General features: G+C 41.3%; 1 protein-coding gene and 1 non-coding gene across 2 annotated transcripts; both read right to left on the bottom strand.

Moving 5' to 3' along the window:
• Positions 1 to 314: 314 nt before the first annotated feature.
• On the bottom strand, positions 315 to 22,791 carry CS (citrate synthase). Its single transcript, XM_063075507.1, has 11 exons — positions 22,582 to 22,791; positions 12,510 to 12,560; positions 11,813 to 11,920; positions 11,188 to 11,253; positions 10,716 to 10,847; positions 10,276 to 10,464; positions 3,835 to 4,034; positions 3,154 to 3,283; positions 2,927 to 3,028; positions 2,526 to 2,735; positions 315 to 2,005 (listed from the first exon to the last, which is right to left on the bottom strand). The coding sequence occupies exons 1-11, from the start codon at positions 22,621 to 22,623 to the stop codon at positions 1,835 to 1,837; spliced, it is 1,401 nt and encodes a 466-aa protein (XP_062931577.1). The 5' UTR covers positions 22,624 to 22,791; the 3' UTR covers positions 315 to 1,834.
• LOC134361412 (small Cajal body-specific RNA 11) lies at positions 6,123 to 6,264 on the bottom strand. The gene has a single exon (XR_010021436.1). It is a non-coding gene; the product is annotated as a small Cajal body-specific RNA 11 (non-coding RNA).
• Positions 22,792 to 23,316: the final 525 nt, after the last annotated feature.

Genomic DNA, 23,316 nt, shown 5'->3' with positions numbered 1-23,316 from the left:
AGTTCTTAGATTAGCCACATAAGCAGTTATGAGGTCTCAGCTATGGTTCTTGAGTGTTCCACTTTACAACAAAATTAAAAAGGGTGAGAGTTAAAGGTCAAGGGCTTTCTAACCTTGGGGAAAGACAGAAATCTCCTTTGGAAATCTCACAAGGAGCCTTTCCTCTGATCAGGGTAAAAGAATGCTAAACCTGCCTAAAGATACAGGGATGCACAGGATAACTTATAACTCACTAAGCTCAGAATCTTGCTAGCCAGCTTCTTACCTCATAATAAAGATTAATTATTCACCTTATTTAATAGCAGAGTCAAGCATTGTTAATAAAAACATTTATTTTTCATTTTATACAGAACAACCTGAAGTCTGCATCATGACCAAGGGTTTAACAATGTGTCCATCTCAACAGATGGTTCTGGGGACTAGGGAGCCACACAAACACAGGCAGGGGGTGCAGCAGGAGTGTATCTCAATCCTTTCTCAAAGAAAAGGCAGTAGAGCATTCTGAGTCATCAAAGAACCTGTGCAAATGGGGCTTCTATATATATATATATATTTTTTTGGTGGCTGGCTGGTATGGAGATCTGAACCTTTAACCTTGGTATTAAAATACCACGCTTTAACCAACTGAGCTAATCAGCCAGCCCCAAATAGGGCTTCTAAAACAATCACCATACTGTGAGCTCTTGGGGAAGGGGCAGAAAATGGATGATAAATAAGGGTACATTTTCTTGTGGCAGGGGATAAGGAGGGAGGCTTACTATTTTTAATGCCCTCAGCCCCAGGACCTGATATTCAAAGGAGACTGTGTTCAATAATCTTGAATTATTTCCCTGTTCAAAAAGAGGTACCCCTGGGTCCAGACCATGAAGATATACTGGTCTTTCCTGAGTTCCTGTTTTAGGCCCCACAGAATATTAAAAAGGGGTGGGGAGGTCAGAGGGTAATGGCTTGTGTTCTACGGAAATAAAAAGCTTAGTTCACATTAAGCACTGATAAAGCCAAATGACTGGGGAACACCACAGTTCAGACAGACCTGCTAAAAGAGGGCTCTGTTGGAACTGGGACGGGAAGGTCCAGAGCATCCTCAGATTGAGGAGCAGCAGGTATAGAAGGTCTGGAAGGAGGTGAATATTAAAGTAGTGGGAAACAGAACACTCCCAGACCTTAATTTAATGGGATAACTTTAAAAAGAGAAATAAAATCAAACACTGGGTTCCAGTCATAACAAATGTCATGCCTTTACGGTCACTTGGCAGCATTAAAAAAAAAATCGCCTCCCTGTACTGGCCAGCCATACCCCTCCCCCACAATTGCCAAAGCATGTCCAGCTAACCAACTGGTTTTGCTAGGAGATGTTTTTGTGTATGGGAGAGGGCCCTAGTGCTGACAATCCAACATGATTCCTATGGAAACAGAAGGGGCAGAGTCCTGGTTTGCTGGCATATTGAGGGCTGGGCAGAGTAGGAGCAAAAGCTCCAAAGTGACTGCAGATTCTCTGCAACCAGCTTTGACCCAGGGAAAGAGGAGCCAGATTCTCACTCTAGAGACGGTGGGGGAGCCAAACCTAACCCAAACCACATGCATTAGTCCTGGTCATCCTACGGTTGATGGGCAACTCATACCAGGCAGGAGAAGGGAGCTGGTTAGGGAAGAAGGGGTCTTAGTTTATATTTTCATCTTTCAAAGTCTTAATTTATATTTTAACCTCAAATGTATTATCAGTGCCTCAGATACAATTTAATCTTAAATCTTTAAAGGCCCCCTGAAACAAAACAAAAGTATACATTTTTTAAGTTTCCTCACTTTCTGGTATTGTTTCCCCCAGTCTTCAGTTTTACCCTGACTTAGAATCCACAAACTTCATCAGACCATCCGTGCTCATGGACTTGGGCCTCTCTAGAGGGAAGCCTAAGGCTCGACTCCAGATGAGCTGTGCGAGTACACCTAGTGCCCGTGACACCCCAAACAGGACTGTGTAGTAATTCATCTCCGTCATGCCATAGTACTGTAAGGAAGAGGAAAAGTCTTTGTTAAAGGACTAGAGGCAGTGGCCTGTGCAAGTACAGGGTGATATAAACCTTAGAGGCACCATTTCCCTTTTTCTCCAGGGACTTAGCCCAGTCAGACTTAAAGAGAAATGATACTGGGAAAAGTATAGCAATTGGGGGCCGGCCCGTGGCTCACTCGGGAGAGTGTGGTGCTGATAACACCAAGGCCACGGGTTCGGATCCCATATAGGGATGGCCGGTTGCTCACTGGGTGAGCGTGGTGCTGACAACACCAAGTCAAGGGTTAAGATCCCCTTACCGGTCATCTTTTAAAAAAAAAAGTATAGCAATTGGGATTCTGCAAAGAGAATAACTCCAACCCCCACCTCCAACTCCTGCTATAGCCAACTTTATCAAAAGACTATGTGAGGGAACAGGGATTAGTCCTTGCTCTGATAAGGGAGTTGATTTTGTGCATAGCAGAGAACAGCAGGGTTTGGTATAAATTAGAGGGAAAATAGGGAAGGGAGGACTCACCTGGAGCAGCACCCCACTGTGAGCATCTACATTGGGCCAAGGATTCTTGGCCTTGCCCTGCTCTAAGAGGATATTGGGTACAATCTTGTACAGCTGAGCAACTAGCTTAAACATGGGGTCATTAGGCAGGTGTTTCAGAGCAAACTCTCGCTGACAGGTATATCGTGGATCAGTCTTCCTTAGTACTGCATGGCCATAGCCTGGGACGACCTGTAAAAAGCGAGGAAAAAAGACAGTTTGTATTCTCAAGTAGAAATTCTTTCCCAAATTCTTCATGGTAGAAAAACAGGAAAAAAAAATTTCCTTTAATTTAGGAACCTCTCTCATTCTTTTCTTAATTTTTCCAAATTACAGAACTTGGGTCTTTGCTTCTTTCCTACTTGCTAAGCATCTCTGCTTACCCGTCCTGAGTTGAGTGTGTTCCAGATGTAGTCTCGTAACTTCTCATCTGACACATCTTTGCCAACTTCCTTTTGTAGTTGTGTTAGCCAAACAAGCACTTCCTATGGATAAGGTTTAGGGGAATAAAGGAATGTTAACACATATACTAGGAGGGAATACCAAGATCAGTAACAGGGCATGAGAGTAAGAAAAACATGGAGCAGGAAAAGAAAAAAAATAGTCTTACCTGATTTGCCAGTCCATGTAGAGGCCCTGCTAGCCCATTCATGGCTGCCGCAAAGGACAGGTAAGGGTCTGAAAGGGCACTGCCCACCAAGTGGCTGGTATGGGCACTGACATTGCCACCTTCATGGTCACTGTGAGAAAGTTAAGAAGGGAGAGCCAAGGAGAGAAAGGGCAAATTATGGAAACACAGACCTTGCTGTTACCTGTCACATACTAGCCTAGTTATGGGCTCATACCAGCCTATAGCCAGTCAGTGATACCTAAGCTCTTGTAAAAGATATCCTAAGCTCATTACCAGCATTTGTTCACTAATCCACAGAGCTGGAGAGGTTACTGGTTGATGATGCCTGTATGCCCAGATCCCCTACTCCCACCCCGGTTTAATAGCAATGGCCAGAAGAGGGAGCTCCTGGAAAGCTGAAGGATCACCAAATGTGAGTCAGTACCTTTTCCCACCCAGCTAGAAGCACCACCTTGTCTTAGCATGGTTGTGGTAATTTTCCTAGGGCTCTTGACCTTCCATATTAGACCTCTTTCTTCCCTTGTATCATCCCTTATGACATGTTTCCATTCCTTTCTGCCTACCATTTGTTCCCAAAAGATGAGAACATAACAAGAGCTTTTTAAAAAATTTCCCATCAATCCAGGCACATTGTGGCTGTGGTTGCTAGGTCTAGCTCACCTGTGAATGGTGAGGTATAAGCGCATGAGCTCAGTGAACTGAGCATCAGCATAGCCTAACATGTTGGTGAAATTGTGGGACCAGTCCAGCTTAGAGTCAATGGCTCCAATACTGCTGCCCTCTCGGTAGAGATTCCGGTAGATCTTTGCTGCAACACAAGGCAGCTTTGCAATCAGATCCATACAGTCTTCATAAATCAACTAATGGGAGGAGGAGAAGAAGGAGAAAAAAGGAAGGAATTATCAGCAAAGAAGAATTAGGCAGAGATACTGTTTAACCTCCATGGATTGGGCTATTTATTTAGGTTGATGGTTATATGCTTGGGTGATTATATATTGAGTATGCTTAAAAGTACAGAATAATAATAACCATTTAATGACCCAGGCACCACACTAAGTGATTTATAATACTATCTCACGTACACTAAAACATTATTCCCAATTCTTACTACCCTACAAAGTATGCAGGGTACTTCAAAAGGTTCATGGAAAGATTTGCATTATCTTTCAACACTTTTTTCCACTTTTTGAAGTACCCTTGTATAATGACTGCCATTTTACAGATGAAGGGACTGAAGCTCATAGTATTCAGTTAATGGCCAAAGTCAGGTTTGAATCCTGATGTGTTAAATCATGATCTTTTCCACTGCACCATGACTTGCACTCAATGAATATGCTAATATACTAGTTTTTAATATTAATTTTATGTTTCATCTTTCAAGGAAAGTTTGCTATATATGCCAAGGGTCAAACAGTGGTATTCAGTTGTGTAATAACAAGGCTTTCATTTTTTTTAAGCATTTACTATGTAACAGGTACTGTGCTAGATATATATTATTTGCATTATTATTTTTTCTTTTCTCACAATAAGTCTGTAAGGTAACATATCCCTCATTTTACACATGAGGAAAATGGAGCTTGGCCAAATTAAGTAACTTGCACAAGGTCACCCATGTAGCTTATAATAAGCATCACCTAGCTTAATCAATTATTAACTCATGGCTACTTTTTAATAGACAAATAAAGATTATACATATATTTGGTATACAACAAGATGTTCTGATATATGTATACATTGTGGAATGGCTAAATCAAGCTAATTAACATACCCAATACTTTACATACTTATTTTTTTTGGTGATGAGAACATTTAATCTACCCTCTTAGCAATTTTCAAGTACATACAGTACACTGTTATTAACTATAATCACCATATATACAATAGGTCTCTTGAACTTATTTCTCCTGATGGCCACTCTTCTTTCATCTATACCCTTACCCACCTTCCCACTCACCTCCCAAATTATTTTGAGAAAAATCCCAGATATCATATGCAGATGCTCCTTGATCTACAATGGGGTTACATCCCGATAAACCAATCATACGTTGAAAATATTTAATACAGCTAATCTACTGAACATCAAAGCTTAGCTAGCTTACCTTAAGCATGCTCAGAAAACTTACATTAGCCTACAGTTTGGCAAAATCATCTAACATAAAGCCTATTTTGTAATAAAGTACTGAATAGCTCATGCAATTTATTGGATACTGTGCTGAGAGTGAAAAACAGAATGGTTATATGGGTATTCTAAGTACTGTTTCTACTGAATGCATGTTGCTTTCGTACCATGGTAAGGAAATCCTAAGTGGAACCATCGTTAAGACAGGGACCGTCTCTATTTCAACATGTGAATATTTAAAAGCTTGTGTCTCTAAAATATAAAGGTTTCTCATAGTCAAAAACAGAAAACCATTATCCCACCTAAAAAAAAAATCTTTTTTTTTTTTTTGACCAGTAAGGGGATCGCAACCCTTGGCACGGTGTGGTCTGCACCACGCTCAGACAGTGAGCGCACCACCGAACCTGCGGCCTTGGCGCTACCAGCATGGCACTGTCTGGAGTTAGCCACGGGGCCGACCCTAAAAAAAATCTTGACAATCCTCAATGTCATAAATAACTAGTCAATATTCAAATTACCCTTATAAGGCTCCCCCAACCCCCATTTGTTTGGATGAGGACTGGAAAACAGTCTACACTTTGCAATTGTCTGATGTCTCTGAAGTCTCTTTTAATCAATTTAAGTTCCCCTTTCCGCTCTTTTTTTACTTTGCAGTTTATTTGTGGAAAATTGGATCATTTGTTCTGTAGGTTTTCCCATGGTTTAGATTTTGCTGGTTATACACCTGTGATGTCATTTAACATGTTCCTCTTCCACTGTATTTCCTATAAACTGAGGGTTATTAGATCTAGAAGATTCAGGTGCAATTTTTTTTTTTTTTTAATCTTAAATTGTCCTCTTGTGTCTTTAAGAGCTAGCCCTATTATTAGGATGGCCCTCCTAAACTGAGAGGGAGATTGCTATGTGTCCTGCCAGACAACACAGTTAGAACAGAGCACAGGGGATCCAGGTAAAATTTTTAAACAGGACTATTTCATAAATAGTGTTGTGATAATTTATTAGGAGGCATACAATATCTGGTTGTCTCTCTTTTTGTGATGTTAACAGCTTGCTTCAACTATTGCACCTCAATTTTTATCTTCTCAAAGGAATTTTAAATGCTTTTAGAGAAGAGACAGGGTGTTTGTTTTGTTGTTTCATCCACAATTCCAAATACACAGAAAGCATGGAGTAAGTACCTGTTCATATTACTGCTGTAATATATATTACTGCTTGATATATACTGCTGTCCTATCAAGCTAGCTGGCTAAGTGTTCCTGCAAGAAGTCATAAAGTTTCAATAGTTCTGATGAAACAGAGCAAAATTTATAATAACTAGCCTAAATGATTTAATCCCTCTGAAGTCATCTATTACTTAAGTGCTCAGTGAATTTTATCAATGCCACCAGGATTCAATAAGAATAATACCAAAATTAAAAAGCTACTTGAAGCAAGAAATACTTAGGTAACACTTGCAAGTTCTCAGGCTTACATAATAATCATACTATTAACTATACCTCCTTGCAGATTTACATCCCTCGAGGAAGTAGGTTACTTCCATAAGCTTGATCAGGAATATGCAGTTCTAAGGAACCTGGATTCATTAGCAGAATGTCAAGAACAGTATCCTGGCCTGGGCAAACTGGTATCTGTGGAGTATACACTAACTTTCACAGTCATTTGGAAAGCATGAATGGCCATATCATAAAGAAACTACAAATTATTTCAACTTCTACCATTAAAGATGAAGTTTAGGGCCGGCCCGTGGCTCACTCGGGAGAGTGTGGTGCTGATAACACCAAGGCCACGGGTTCGGATCCCATATAGGGATGGCCGGTTGCTCACTGGCTGAGTGTGGTGCTGACAACACCAAGTCAAGGGTTAAGATCCCCTTACCGATCATCTATTAAAAAAAAAAAAAAGATGAAGTTTATACAGCAATAAGTGTCTGGCCAGGCACAGTTTGAGATCCTCACCTTGCTTTTTGTAGTGGTCAACACTGTATAGTCAAGAACAGTTTTAGGAAACAAAACAAACCTGACAGAGAATTCCTGTTTATTTTTTTAATAAGCTAAGACTGAGGTGTTGTTTAGATATTTGTAACAACTCATTCTTCATCTATAAAGGCTTGGGGGGGAAAATGTTAAAACATGCCCCCATCACAACTATCTTGAATAAAGGTAACAAAACTGACCATAATCATCATCATGAGCCACCATTTCTATAGCTCGTAAAATTCTGGCCAAGATTCTTTCATGTAGCTGTCAATCAATATTCAGAAGACACAGAAAAAGAAGATAGCCAGTATTTATGGTAAAGAGACCCTAGAATCAAGCAAACTCACATTTCTACCTGGTCTCTACCACTTACTAGCTGCATGACCTTGGGCATGCTACTTACCTTCTCTAATCCTAAGTTTTCCTATTCAGTAAAAAAAAAAAAAAAAAAAAAAAAGGGAATAATATATAACACCTACCTCACAGAGTTATTCTGAGGATTAAATCAGATAATGACTATGAAGCAGTTAAGCATAATATCTGGCATGTTTTCAATAGCTGTTAGGATGATGATTATAATTTTATTATAAACAGCTTCAAAACATACATATACCATTCATAGGCCCTACAAAAGGTGGCATTTACTAGCAAAATCTGTTATGTCAGCTGTTTCACAAATTTTACTAAATTCAACATCTTAAGGCGACTTCACAATTAAACAGCTGGTTGCAACACAGCAACCTTCCTGTTATAAGTGAAGTTAAGTCAATCAAAAAGAGACCTAGAAGTGAGTTAAACTCTTCAACTCAAGAGATTACAATATTCATCTAAAGTCATGGAGACTGTTCTGGAAGAAATGTAGGCAGAAGATCATCCCTTTAAGGTATATGTAAAATATTTCTTAACATAAATTTTTAATCAGAAATAACCAACTAGATGCTGTCATGTAATTCTACTTAAATAGCCATAATTAAACTAACCAAGACAGAGAACTGAACTGAAATAGCATATCTGACCTTTGAGAAAGATACAGGATGTGGCAGCAAAACAGCATCAAGTCTACTAAACTAAAGCAGTTACTGGTGCTAATTTTTTGTGCAGTATGAACTTGTTAGACACACATCCTAAGGCTGACAAATGTATCAGTATTGCTTACAAACACTGTCCAGAAGATCAGCAAGATCAGCAAAGTCCTGAAATACATTTTTACCTCAAGACAGTCAATCTTGGATCAACATCTCATAAAGAGATGACGGCAGCACAGGCAAGCACTAGCCATACACTGAAATGGAGGCAACAGCAAACAGGAGAGTACAAGATTCATTAAATGATACAATAAAGGATAGTGTTAAGCATGCAGCATGTTTGGATGCCTGGAAAATATCTTTTTGTGTGTGTGTGTGGCTGGCCAGTACAGAGATCGAAACTTGGACCTTTGGTGTTATCAGTACCACACTCTAACTAACTGAGCTAACTGGACAGCCCCTGCCTGGGAATTATCTTATAGGCCTCTATCATGAAGTGTGGAGAAGCTGCTTTCTTCCCCTCACGTCATTCAAGACAAATACCATTGGAAGTAGTAACAGGAACTTCTGAGTCATCAATTTCTAAAAGATGAGTTTTAGAGTAGAAGAACTGTTGGTCTTGAATTAACCTGTTCTGTTACAATGACCCACACAGATAATAGTTAACTGAATAGCATTTTAAAAAGAAAATGAAAAGCATTATATTCAGATTACAGAACCTTTTGTACCTGCTGAGGTGTGGCCTTATAAATGCTTTAAGAGGCTGTGAACATGTACATATGTCATTTCTATACCAACATCCCCAATGCCAACCAGATTCACATCCATTTCATGTGGGGGCAGCAAGCTGAGGTGGTAGGTCAGGGAATGTTCCTACCCTCAATGGCCGGCCAGGAGCAAGTCAGATGACCCCACAGGAGCCACCAGCCATGTCTAGAAGGCAGGACCTTCCACAGGACACTGTCCTCCTCAAAAAACCATCCAAAAAGAAAATTTTTTTTCAAGCCCTCCCGCAACAGCAAACACAATTCTCTATACACAGCTGGCATTGAATTAATATTGACCAACCAAATGAAGCAGGATTTGCCAAAGCCCCATGGGTGTTTCATCAGACCAGTGCAGCATGCTAGTCTGCGTCTTGAATCACAGAGAACTCTTTGGGGCCTTCTTGGTGGTTGGCATCTTGGTAAAAAATCATTCAGTGTACCTTCTTCGTAAATAGATTTTCTATTCCTATACTACCTGTCTCCGAATAAGACACAAAAGTAAATGAGATATCCTCCTGTAAACCTAGGCAGATAATTTGTACTTTACCCAGTGTTTGTGAGTATGTGGGATACTGGAAGAGGATGGAAGGAATTATGTTCTATGCATCAAGATAAGACACAGCAGCCTTCCTATAACCTAACCACAGAGTTCAATTTATTAAGGTAACATATTTCATTTTCCAAAAATAAAGCTCATTTGTTTCTGAATCCTATTCCCTCGATACTAACCACCCTACCACCCCCGATAGGTATATTGGGTGGGCTAGCCCAAAACACGGCTGATTGGCATTAGTCTTCCTAGATTCTAGGGTCATCCAACTTGTAAGATTTCTCAAGGTTCTCCTCTGGGGCGAGGGAGAGACTGGTCTGTGAAATCTTCCTCAGAGATCCTGCATTTAAGTCAGATTCTTTTTAATGTTCCAACAGCGCTGTGTCCATACCTCTATCACAGCAAGATTACGGAACTACAGTTTCTTTTTTACATGTATATCACCCTAACCAAACCAATAACCTTGGTGATAGAAATCATGCTCTATTTATCTCTGTAATCTCAACAACTGACTTTAAAGCAAGCCTACAATGAAAACTGATTAAGTTTCTGGCATAACTCAGAGAAGTAATTTTGCTAAAGATTCTACATTCCTTCTTCTCCCTTCACACTCAAGTCCTCTGAATCCCCATCACATATGAATTGCTTAACCCAAATTTCCTACCTCCCAGTACTTGGTTCGGTTGATACCCTCTGCATATGCTCGGGCAAAGATACTTTCACTGTTGAGGGCTGTAATGGCTGCACTGAGTTGAGACATGGGGTGTAGATTAGTGGGAAAGTTGTCCAGCATGGTGACCACGTGAGAAGGCAGAGCTGCCCTTTTCGCCCACTCTTTTGAAAGCCATGATACCTGTGGAAATGAAGACACTGCTCAGAATGCTAACAAGAAAAGGAGAAAAATAAAAGAACAGTGAAATCTGAGTAAAGAAAACCCAAGAGAGTTCAACCCAATCCATTTATACAGCGGAACTCTGCTCTGATTCCTTTCCCTCACTGCACATCTCTATAAACTACTACCAATAGCCAGATCAGGATTACATGTCTGAGATTAGGAAAAAACAAAAAAGGGGAATGAGAAGGGCTAATGTCCTTCTGCTTTACCTGTTCTTCTGTTGGGATCTGTCCAGTTACCAGCAGCCAAAATAAGCCCTCAGGCAGGGGTTCTTCTCCACCCTTAACCTTGGGGAGCAATTTCTGGCATTCAGGGATACTATGACCTCGGAAACGGATGCCCTTGAGGGAGAAAAATAATCACAACTCTTAAATTTATTAGCTGGAAGTCACATAATTGACTGCTCCCACTCACATCAGAACTTTTAAGTTAGAATAGAACTTTTGAAGCTTAAATTTTCATATACCTTACTTCACCTTTTGTACTTTTATCTTCACTACTTGATATATTAAAAAGGTAAACTGTTCCTCAGTTATTCCATACATACCTATTTTCTACCTTCCAAAATATGAAGGTTGTGTTTTGTTCTTCTTACCCTCACTGATCTAATCCATGATTTGCATGGTTTGAATGGTCAGTAAACTCTACGATTATTAATAATTGACATTGGGGGTGTCTTACCTCATCAGGATCAAGAACTGATGTTTCATATACCAATCCTTTCATGCCTCTCATGCCACCATACATCTGAAGAAAAGAAGAGGGTGTGACCAGTAGTCAGAATGATTCAGACTAGAGCTTGTTAGAGCTTCCTGAGACCTGGGAGGAAATTTATTCTCTGACTTGCAAGACTTCAATTTAAGGAAGAACTTGCATTTAACTTACTAAAGAACTGAATTTTGCAAGACTACTAACAATGGAAATGAAATTTTTTAATTGAGAAATCACTACCTATCTGAGATGTTCAGATTCTTAAGGCTAGGGAAAAGTCATCCTAAAACTGTTCTAGAGGGCCTACTAGAGCTGTGGTTTAACTGGACAGCTGGTACAGCATCAACTCAAAGACAGAATCCTGACCCCAAAAGCAGAGGGGTTGGGAACAGGAATAGAAACTTCATCCATCCTTTCCATAGGTGAATTAGGTTTAGTTAACTATTAAGTTTGTAGAAAAGAACAATCTAATGAATACTATAAACCCTAATATTTCCTCAACAGAATGCTTTTGAATAGTCAGTGAAGAGAATGCTACTTTTGCTGAAGCACATTACAGAGCTACTTTTCCCAGCCAAGACCCCACAACCCTTACCATGTCCACAGTAATTTGGCCCACAACCGTCTTGCCATGTTGCTGCCTAAAGGCCTTAATTCTGGCCTGCTCCTTAGGTATCAGGTCAGCCAATATGTCTTTCAAATTCTAAAAAGAGAAATAGAAGGGCTAAGTGATGGTCAAAAAGTTTACTAGATTTCCTGCAAAATAGGTACGTGAAGACTGCTTTTTAGAATTTGGCTTTCTTTATCTGCTAGGGAAGTCTGGTCGACTACTCTGTATAGATGAGGATAAAAGAATTAGACGGGGGAAGAAAGAATGTGTACTTACTGCCATTGAACCATACACTTAAAATGATTAAAATGGTAAATTTTATTATGTGTACCAAAATTTTAAAAATTAAAATAAAGGCTGGTCGGTTAGCTCAATTGGTTAGAGCATGGTGTTGACAAGATCAAGGGTTCAGGTCCCCTTACCGACCATCTGCCAAAAAAAACTTCAAATAAAAAAGAATTAGGCAAAAATATTTGATATTCTCTCTTCACTATGCCATTGAGTAAATTAGTAAGAGTAGTAAAATAGTAACAATAGTAGTAATAATAGTTATAACAATAACAATAATAATGGACACTTCCAGGAGATACTCAGGATAATAATAAGAGGCCAGGCAGTCACCAAAACCCCCGTCCCAGGATCAGGCTGCCCCAGTGATTCTGTCTTCTTTTCCAGACTTTACCATAGAGGAAGCACTGGCATGCCGGGCAGCAAGAACAAGACAGGATGCATTCTGCAAAGGAAAAAAAAAAACCTTACATAATAGCTACTCCTCTTTCTTTGTATTAGGGGTCTTCAAAATGTTCATGGAAAGATTGTATTATCTTTTTTTTTTTTTTTTTTTAAAGATGACCAGTAAGGGGATCTTAACCCTTGGCTTGGTGTTTTCAGCACCACGCTCAGCCAGTGAGCGAACCGGCCATCCCTATATAAGACCTGAACCCGTGGCCTTGGTGTTATCAGCACCACACTCTCCTGAGTGAGCCATGGGCCAGCCCTAAGATTGTATTATCTTTTAGTTTCATTTTCCACAAACTTTTTGAAGTATCCTCGTATTAACAAGAAGTTGTTCCAGGGACTCAACCTCTCTCTCTTCATCTTAGCCTCTAGGACAGTTTCACATAGGAAAGCTGTGAAAGACTCTGAACAGCTTGGAAAGAGTTACCAGTCTAGAGACAGCAGTAGGTTTAACTCTGCTTCTTGCATCCATAGCTTCACTAGCATTCCCTGAAGACAGTCTCTTTCTCATTATTTGGGTTCCAGGGCAGTTAGTGTATCCAGTCCATCCCAAACCAGCGGTCAATATTTCTAAGTGGCCCCAAGGAAAACCAAGGAGGAAACTGACAATTACTTAAGGAGGCTGTTAAGGTCTCTCCAGCACCTGGTCTTTTGGCAAGACTTCAACCTTTTCGTTCTCGGAGAAGCCCACAGGCAGAGGGCAGACTTTGACAATAGTACTTTTAACCGTCCTGGAAAAAGCACAAAGACAGACTATCTACAAAGAAACAACTGACAGAAAACTACCCAACAGCCGCAATGGAAGCTAGAAAACTGAAAATTTTTCTAAAGGAGTGCCAAGAGGAAATAATTATTAAACCAGAGAGAGACAGAGAGAGAGAGAGAGAGAGAGAGAGAGAGAGAGAGAGAGAGAGAGAGAGTGAGTGTACACGACTTAAAAGAGGATGAAATAAAGACACTTTCAGACAAACAAAAACTGAGGGTTTGGACCACCCTGCCAGTCAACCACCAAAAAAAACAAACAAAAGACAAACAAACAAAAAACCGAGAGTTTATCACCTACACACCTGAACTAAAGGAATTTTTATCGACTTTTTTTTTTTTTAATTCGGGCAGCTGGCTAGTACAGAGATTGAACCCTGGACCTTGGTGTTATCAGCACCACACTCTAACCAACTGAGCTAACCAGCTAGCCCCTAAATGAATTTTTAAAGACATACTTCAGGAAGTAAGAAAATTATCCAGAAAAATGGATCTGAGACTCACAAAGTTTATCCCTCACTACAGAAATAAATAGTATAGCTAGCTTATGTTTTTCTTTTCTTTTTTTTTTTTTAAAGATGACCAGTAAGGGGATCTTAACCCTTGGCCTTGGTGTTGTCAGCACCATGCTCAGCCAGTGAGCAAACCGGCCATCCCTATATAGGATCTGAACCCATGGCCTTGGTGTTATCAGCACCGTGCTCTCCTGGGTGAGTCACGGGCCGGCCCCACTAGCTTACGTTTTTCTGTGTTTAAAGGTAAGTTTTCTCCCACAAAGAAAAACTGCTTTCTATGAGAAGATTGTCGAGTTGCAATAAAAGTTCAACACCAACTTTGATGTAAGACAACCAATTACACTGCCAACTAGGAATAAAGCCTTAGACAAGATTAACTTTTGTGTATTAGATTATTTTGAGGATAAAATGAGATAGTCAAAATAAAATGGTATGCTAACATCAACCACACATTTCAGAGGTAATTTTTTTTTCCCCTCTCCAATTTTTGGCAACTGGCCAGTATGGGGATCTGAAAGGATTGTTTTATGATGATACAATGAATGTGAAAGTACTCTGCAAACTAAAAAGATTACACACACACATACATATACAAATAAAAGAATTTTGGAGCAAGGCCACACCTCTCCTCCTTTTGCTAAAGGCCAGAGACTCCTTTTCCAGTAAGTATTGTACTGCTGTCTGGATGAGCGGAAAGTCATTTGAACTGCTGGTACTGTATAAATTACAAAATGCAACATGTCTAGCATGAGATGCTATAGGACCCAAAGCTTTTTAGAATTTAGTACCCCTCTTTCTGTTGGGGCACTGAGGAGGATTAAAAAGAAGAGATACTTCGGGCCGGCCCGTGGCTCACTCGGGAGAGTGCAGTGCTGATAACACCAAGGCCCCGGGTTCGGATCCCATATAGGGATGGCCGGTTCGCTCACTGGCTGAGCGTGGTGCTGACAACACCAAGTCAAGGGTTAAGATCCCCTTACTGGTCATCTTTTTAAAAAAAAAAAAAAAAAGAGATACTTCAAAAAAGCCCCCCACCCCCGCCATTTTTTTGTTGTTGTTGTTTTTTTAGCAGCTGGCCAGTACAGGGATCCGAACCCTTGACCTTGGTGTTATCAGCACCACACTCTATCCAAGTGAGCTAACTGGCCAGCTGAAAAAAGGCTATTTTTAAAAGAATCAATCCAAAGCTAAATTCAGAGAGCACGAGGCAAGCTAGTGTGTCCCTAAAGCAAAGGGGGAATGCTTCAACTTGTTAACCAGGGCTGCACTTTACTTTTATTAACTTCCTAAAGAGTATCCTGAGGACCATTTGAGCAAGAAGTAGGCAGCACAAACAGCCCTCAAGCCCCTTCAACCTACGTGGGGCAAATGAGAAGCTGAACCCAGCACTAAAGAAATATTCTGCCTTTTTTTACTAGTCACCAAAAAGTGGGCAAGGGAAAACATGTGAATGAATTAAAACTACTGTTCTACAGAACTAACCTTGTTCAAGCTATTCCATGCTCAGGGTCCCATAGCTCCCCTATTACAAATGCCCCTTCTCCCAAAGACTACATCAGCCCAGCAGCAGAACTTTTAATTGTGGGTGGTTGTTTGTTGTGGGGGTTTTGTTTTGTCTTTAAAGAGACTACAGGGAACAGATCATCTGAGAGAAGAAAAAAGTTGAAATCTCTCCATAATGATAATTTTTCCACTTCTAAACCATCTTTAAATTTCTATAATGGCTAGCTGCTTTTCTGGGAAGAGAATGGGTTGTAAGAAGAATAGTTTAAGGTTAAATCTTAAGCAAAAAAAATTTACCCAAGTTCAACAGATAGTATGAGAGCACAAATCTTAAGATGAAAATGGAAATCCTCTCAGGTTGGAGGTTCTTCTTCCACCAATAAGAACATAAAACAAAAACTGGGGTTTTTTTTGTTGTTAAGAGACAGAACTGCTGGGCCGGCCCGTGGCTCACTCGGGAGAGTGTGGTGCTAATAGCACCAAGGCCCCGGGTTCGGATCCCATATAGGGATGGCCGGTTTGCTCACTGGCTGAGCGTGGTGCTGACAACACCAAGTCAAGGGTTAAGATCCCCTTACCGGTCATCTTTTTAAAAAAAAAAAAAAAAAAAAAGAGACAGAACTGCTAGTACCAACAAGAGTGCTGCCCTCTCCTTTTCCTTCATTTAACATTAAAAACAAAAGAGGAAATCAGAAAGAAAAGGGTAGGTCACCAAACAGGGCTGTAAGAATACAACGTTATTCTTACATCTCTCAAATCTGTTTATATGAATGCTACTTTAAGAAATAGGGAAGGGGAACTTGGAACTAAACTATCATCTCACTTCCACCTTCAGCAAAGTGTTAATTTCCTTTGTAGCAAGAGCTTTGACATTTAAGGAGGAGCCTAAGGAGCAACCTAAAGGCAGCTGATCTCAACTGTCTCTAATCTCCATCAGCAACATTCTTAGCCAGATCCCCAGTGTGCAAAGCAACACTGGTTTGCACAAAGTTTGCCTATATGGCTACAGAATGAAACTAGTATATTTTATTTCTACTACATTTCTCTGCCACTTACTGGCTGTGTGACTCTAGCCAGGTCATTTAACCTTTCTGTGCCTCAGTTTCCCTGCTGTAGAACAGAACAATAAGTACGAAGATTAAGTAAGTCAATATTTACATAGCACTTAAAACTGTGTTTGGCTTACAGCAAATGCTCTGTATTTGTTACATAATAAATAGATAAAATAAAATAGTATGACCACTTTCTAGTACCCTTCAGTGTCAGGTTCAGTCACATTTTTTGCTAATCCTGTAGCTTAGAAGAAAACCAAAGAATTCAGAAGGATTTTAAAGGCACAATTCATTGATAAGACTGTTCAAAAGGTTAGAGTAGGAAAAATTCAGGTTAGGACAACTTCACCTAATGATGTAATGGACAGAGCACTTGATTTGGAGTTAGTAAAGGAAATGGGTATTCTAGTCCCAGCTCCATTACTAAATAACTGAGACAGCCAATGCAAAACAATTACCTACTGTTTCCCTTTCCATATTTAAGATAACACAAGCTACTTAGCTCAGAGTCAGATTCTAAGGCTCCAATAAAGACATATGCAAAGGTACTCAAAAGTTTTCCCACTTAAAATGTGCCCTCCTAGCCAGGAGTACTGGCATCACTTGGAGCTTGTTAGAAATGCAGAATCTTGGGCCTCAGACCTACCGAATCCAAATCTGCAGTTTAGATGTGGAGTTATCAAGGAGCAAATCCTAAATGCAGGCTCTGCTACTTTCCTGCTATGTGATCTTGGCTTTGTGACCTAACTTCTAAGTCTCAGTTTTCACATCTCCAGTCTTTTCACATTGGCCATAATAAAGCCAATTTCAGAGTGTCAAGTAAATGAAATGAAATAATTTAAATGAAAGCACCTAGAACAGCACCTTTTACATAGCTGAATTCAATAAATATTTGTTTCTTGGAAATGTGTTGGCCTATACCTACCATCAAGTATCAGAACTCTTTCCTGGAGTTGGAACCAAGGAAAGAGTCACTCAAGCCCGAGGAAGGGGTGAATAGGTAATTCCCTCTAACTGTGGAACAGGAAATAAAGAGCAGAGGAGTCTCAAGGGAGGAAACAAATTTAACCCTAACCTCCACCAGCAGAGCAGATGAGGTGCTTGAAGACCATCACACCCCAAGGCTACACACCTCATTTAGTCTACCCCCTGGCTGCCAAAGAAAGCTGATGAATGACTTTGTATAGTACATTCAGGTTACACTCACTGAGACAAGCAGATCACAAACCTGAGTCATCCTTGAACTTTTACCTCCCAGCTCCTCCCCCAACCCTGGAGGTGTGGCAGCTGGGCTTTTGGCTTCTTTCTGCTTGCATGCCTCGTGTAGAGTCACCCTACTGGAACAGCAGCTGTCAGGTGAATCAGGCACTCATCTCATTCAATAGGTCAGCTCCTTCATGGGGAGAGATGGAGAGAGCTGCTTCCTAAGACAAGGGCCTGACTTACAACATCTGACAGCCAGGATTCTACAGGGTCGGGGTGGGAGTATCACAATCACTAAGAGGCTTTTTCAAACCTCAAATGTTACCGCCCCTTGTAAGAATTCCTCCAGTGAGTTCACTATCGTTGACAGAAGTGGGCTATAGCTTTCAAATGTGCTAGGATGGAAAAATATAAAAAAATTTTTAAAACCCTACCTTAAAAGGCAAGAGAGGAAAAGGACATACAGGAAATCTTGCCAAAGACTTGCCTATAATACTTACGGCATTCCTGGAATAGAGTATCGGCCAAATCACTTACCAAGTATCAATTAACTACTGACTTTATCTCCAAATTCTATGAACAACAGAATGCAATTTGGATAACCCCTTACTCAACAATGTGGTTATTTCCCTCTTACTCCTCTTAGCCAATCATCATCCCTGGTCCACATTTAGGACCTTTACTCTGCAGAGAAGTAGGCAAATTTTCTTTGATTCTTCATTCTAGGCACATCCAGACTATGTCCTAACACATATACAGGAGGAGCTGGAACATTAAAACCTTGACAGAGTTGCTTCTGATTTTAGTAGGGCCCTTGTCCTTCATCGGCAAAAGATCAAGAGTTTGCAAAGCCAACAGAACTGGTATAACTGATGGAGCAAACATAATGCACTAATAACTAACTGATAGGAAAAACCTTGAGGTACAGAGGCTTCCAGTGCAGAAGGAATAACCTGCATTAAGAGAAAAGGAATATGCATAGGACAAAGGCTCCTCTCTCCCCAAAACCAGGTCAGAGAACGAAAGCCATTTAATGTCTGTGTTTCACAATGGTGATACTGGAAGTCAGCCTGCACTACTGGGTCAGGCCACTTAATAGCCTAAACAGAGTAATCTTCAGATTTAGTACTTTGACACCCTTCGTACTCACGGGAGTTCCCTTAAGACTTCTACCTGTCATTTTCCAACAGTCTCTTGCCTAAAGGTTCACTGATCATTCAGTGAGGAAGACTGCAAAATAAACCATTCCAGCCTCAGAAAAGAATCAAGAGTCCTAAATTTTCCTTTCAGTAGAAATCTCTACCATTCTTTAATTTAACAAATATTTATTGAACACCTACTTATTATGTGTACACTAAGTGTACATTAGTGAATAAAGCATAAAAGATCTGTCACCTTAATACTTCCTAAGGAATTAAAAATTATTCCCTCACTTCTGCTAGGAATTCTTACAAGTTTTAGCTCATAACACTTTGCTCCAAGTATTTACAAGAAACTTTTTCAAAGGCAATTTGAAAAAAGACCTAGGAAGAAAAACCTAGAGAAAACAGCCTAAAGTACACTAACACTTTGAAGGCAATGTTTAAAATAATCACTAATCCAAAAACATGCCCACGCACTCCAAGTTTCCTATAATACACACAATAAAGGTGCAAACAAAAAGGCTTACATGTGGTTTCACTGGCCTAACAGTGTGGTCCTAGGTCCACCAAGCATAGTCAGTCAACTGAGGTGCTTGAAAAAATACAAGTTTCCAGATCCCATCCCACCTCTGCTGAATTATAATCTGAAAGTAGGATCCAGGAATCTACAATGTGAACAAGCAGCCCAGGTGATAATGCCCACTACAGGCTTACAGACCTTTCTAAATGGAAAAAGAAATACAGGGACCTAAGGAATTTGGACAGTTGAGGGAAGAACTGAAAGGTGCTAAAAAAGATTTATTGCTGAAGTTGTCTTACTACTGTTTTAAATTTCACATCCTACTCAACTCTATTGCATAAAACATTGACACCAGGCAGAAGGGATTACTGTGTGACTTTAGTGAGATCCACCAAGTGTGGTTTCTATCTGCTGCCCCCTTGGATTCTAAGCACTAGAAATGCCAGCCCTCCCTTCTCTGATTGCTTCACCACTGCCCACCATACTGTCCTCACTGCCTTGCCATGTCCATGCATTCATTCACTTGCTACCAGTCTAAAGGCCAGGAGGAAGAGCAAATGCAATCATCCCACTGCTAGTACCCAATGAGGCTTTTTCTTTCCATTTTCGGTCCATCTAGTAAGTGTCAAGGAATCGCATTATTTGGGTAGATTGATAGTCAAAGTGAAGGCACAGATATTTCAGCCCCTGTTTTTAAAAGTTTGGGCTTTAAGCCTAACTAAACAGTTCACAGGACAAAACCAACTAGATTTTGTTGAACCCAATTTCAGACTAGGATTTATATAGGAGACATTGCACAGGGGTACGTCTGCTGTAAAGGAACCACTGGTATTCATTTAAGTGTCTTGAAAAAGTCTAGAAATAATCTAGAAACACCTTTGGGTTGATTTACTCAAAGTTTCAAACACCCTAGCTTGGAGGAGCAATTCTCAGTAATACAGGAAATAACTCTCTTTAACCGAGGTTGGTTAAGCATGTTGACTTCAAGAGTCCAGAAGTGAACTGGTGGCCGTACTTCAATTCCCAGCCCAAATCCAAACCCAGATCATTTGTGAAAAGACATATTTTTATGTCACTAAGCTGGGACACCCCCAACTAATACTGAGGTCATTGCTTAGCCTTAATTCATTTGGATAAACAAGAAGTCAAATAATCTCAAGTGTCTGAATTAGTCTCTCTCTCCAACTCAGGTGTTCATTTAAATTACCTGTCAGTGGATAGAGTAAAACAATAGAATGATGACTAACTAGCATTTTTGTCTCCTAGCAAGATTAAAATAAAAATCTCTTCTCAGAAAAGTGAAACTACGTCTGACCTTGAGAATCAAAGTAGTAGGAGTCAGTTCTCCAATGGCAGAAGACTACTTTGCTCTCTAAAGCCTACCTTAATAGCAAAAGTAAAATCTATTACCAATTTACATCTACGATTAGCCACAGACTACTCTAGAAAGCTCAGGCAGGTGCTCACAATGCTTTCTTGGTATCATAGTCATACTGTTTCTTTTTCAGGAAATTTCCACTCCTGAGTTTGTTAGGCTTTGCTAGTTTTAAGGGTCCAAGAGCCTAATGGCTTCCAATTTATAGGTTTCTAGGACCCTAAGGTCCATCTCCATCAGTTAAGTAAGCAGTAATGATACCATAATCATGTAGCCCTGTCATCCCCAAAGCGTTCTAAACTTTCCTAGGGACTTAAGGGACAAAATAAATTAAAAAGGTAAATCCAAAGGCTTTTTCAAATTCACTATAGAGGGCCGGCCCGTGGCTCACTCGGGAGAGTGCGGTGCTGATAACACCAAGGCCCCAGGTTCAGATCCCATATACGGATGGCCGGTTTGCTCACCGGCTGAGTGTGGTGCTGACAACACCAAGTCAAGGGTTAAGATCCCCTTACTGGTCATCTTTTAAGGAAAAAAAAAAAAAAACAAATTCACTATAGAGTTAGACTATCCGGTCTGGGTTAGCAGCTCTGGAATGAGCTAATTATAGCATCCCCTATTTTGCCAAAACACTATCTAGAACTTGCTTCATTTCCCAAGAGGTTTCCTTACCCTGTTCCCTGGCAGCAGGAGAAGCAACAGCCAAGTAAGACAAGTATCTCCCAAATGATCAGCCTCTACCTTGCTTTTGGGTGCCTGGAAGAACTCCAACGTTCTTCCTACAGGTTTCACTCTCTGCCAACCATGCAAGACAACACAGAGAAAGCCAAAACCATTCTAAGGTTTTCCTTTCCTTCAGGTGCTGGCAGCTTTAAACTGTTTGCAGAAGAGAAAGTATAAGTTCTTTGCAGAAGTCAAGGTCACTTGTGGGACTGTCCCTGCTTGGATTAGAGGGGTGGGACTCCCTCAGCACAGTGGTTTCTCTGCTTAAAGGGCCAAGTTATCTAGAGCCAATAGCACTGACAATTTGAAATTACCTGCAACAGTACTTCTATGATCCAAAAGGCAACAAACATGAAGTAAAGGGTCCCAAAGAATGAGAGGAAGTTCCTGGGTAAAGCAGACTTAAGATCAACAGCAAAACCTGGACAAGCAAGTAGTAGGGCTGGCCATGTGACTTTGGCATTACTATCTCTTGGCGAGTATATATTCATTTATTGGCCCGCGGTTTAGTAGAACAACCTTTCTGGTTCTTCAATCATACGAGATAACCAGGCAAGAGGTTTTAAATAAGTGCTCCACCCCACCCAAGCTTTTCCTATATAAAAAGTTAAGTGCAAGAGTCCCAAGGACAAAGAGGACCTGAGGGTCCCACTCCTCTAGCAGAAACTGCTACGGCGTGGTCATTAAATAATTGGGCTTAAATAATTGGGTTGGAGAAACAGAAACAGGAAGTTCAGGAACTGTCAAGGCCCTCCCTACAAAACAGAAGCCGAAATTACCCTCAGCTCCAGCTCTGGCCCAGACAGTGAGCACATCTGTTCACCCCAGCCCCCTGCTCCCAACAGACTCGTTCTCTAACTCAGTAAAATATTACACATCTGTTTTCTACTGGCGGGTCTTGTTTTAAATCCTTTTTCCAGAGTCACGCATTCCTCCCTTCCACCTTAGGCATGCAGGGTGACAGTATGGTCGGGCCTCCCCATCCACCCGAGACTGCAGGCCAGGGGCGGGCAGCATTCACTCTACCCCCCAGGAGACGGAAGGATAGCGTAGCACATGGCCTCGGGAGCTCCACGCAGAGGTGGAGGCCAGCCAAGCGCAGGGCCCCTTTAAGGCGCGCAGGGGTGCGCACGGGTGTGGGAAGGAGACCCCAGTACTTGAGGGCCTGCGGTCGCCTCAGCCCCACTCTGGGACGGCGTGCTCCCTCTCCTAGCTGCTCACCTTAGTTCCCAAGAGCCGGGCGGCCGCAGTGAGTAAAGCCATGGCGGGCGAACTCCGGGAACTGGTGGGGAGGGAGAAAGGGGACAGAGCTGCGGCAGGACCGGGAGCCGCCGCCGCTGCAGCAGAGGCCGCGCCGACAGGCTTACAAGGTTGAAAGGAGGCGGCTGAAGAAAGGGATAGGCGAACCAGCGGCAGCGCCCAGCCCGGGGTCCTCAGGGAGGCCCCGCCCACTGCTCAGAATCCGATCCCGCCCCTCTCAGGGAACTCGGCCCGAGCTCGGCCACTGGCCCAGCATGGAGCGGGGCGGGACCTGAGACGTTGACAGCAGTTGTGGCGGGGAGGATTGGACCGCCCGGATAAGGCTAATGAAGGGTGGGGGGAGTGTAGGTGGCTAAGTATGTGCCTGAGAACTCAGTTAACTTCCTTCTTCGGCTTGTCCCTTTACTCTTAACACATTTGGAGTTAGTTGTGAGGTGAATACTAAAAAAAAGATGCTCTAGGACTCGACCTTTGAAGGTCCTAGGGAGCCAGCTCCTTAATATACTATGTTGTCAACTCATCATTGCCCCCTCCTCCCACCCCCTTGGCATATTTTCTCGAAAAATGTCTTTGCTTATCGACTTCATGGCGAGGAGGTGAAACACGTGGACAAGGCTGTGATGCCAGAGCTAGCTGCCTGGTAGAGATAATTTGAGGTCAGCAGAGGTCATGGTATTATAGATATTAACAGATCCC

The sequence above is a fragment of the Cynocephalus volans genome, chromosome 12, assembly GCF_027409185.1.
Source record: "Cynocephalus volans isolate mCynVol1 chromosome 12, mCynVol1.pri, whole genome shotgun sequence".
Classification (NCBI taxonomy): Eukaryota; Metazoa; Chordata; class Mammalia; order Dermoptera; family Cynocephalidae; genus Cynocephalus; species Cynocephalus volans.
Note: the sequence above shows the minus strand (reverse complement) of the source record. Positions and strands in the feature narration are given on the sequence as shown.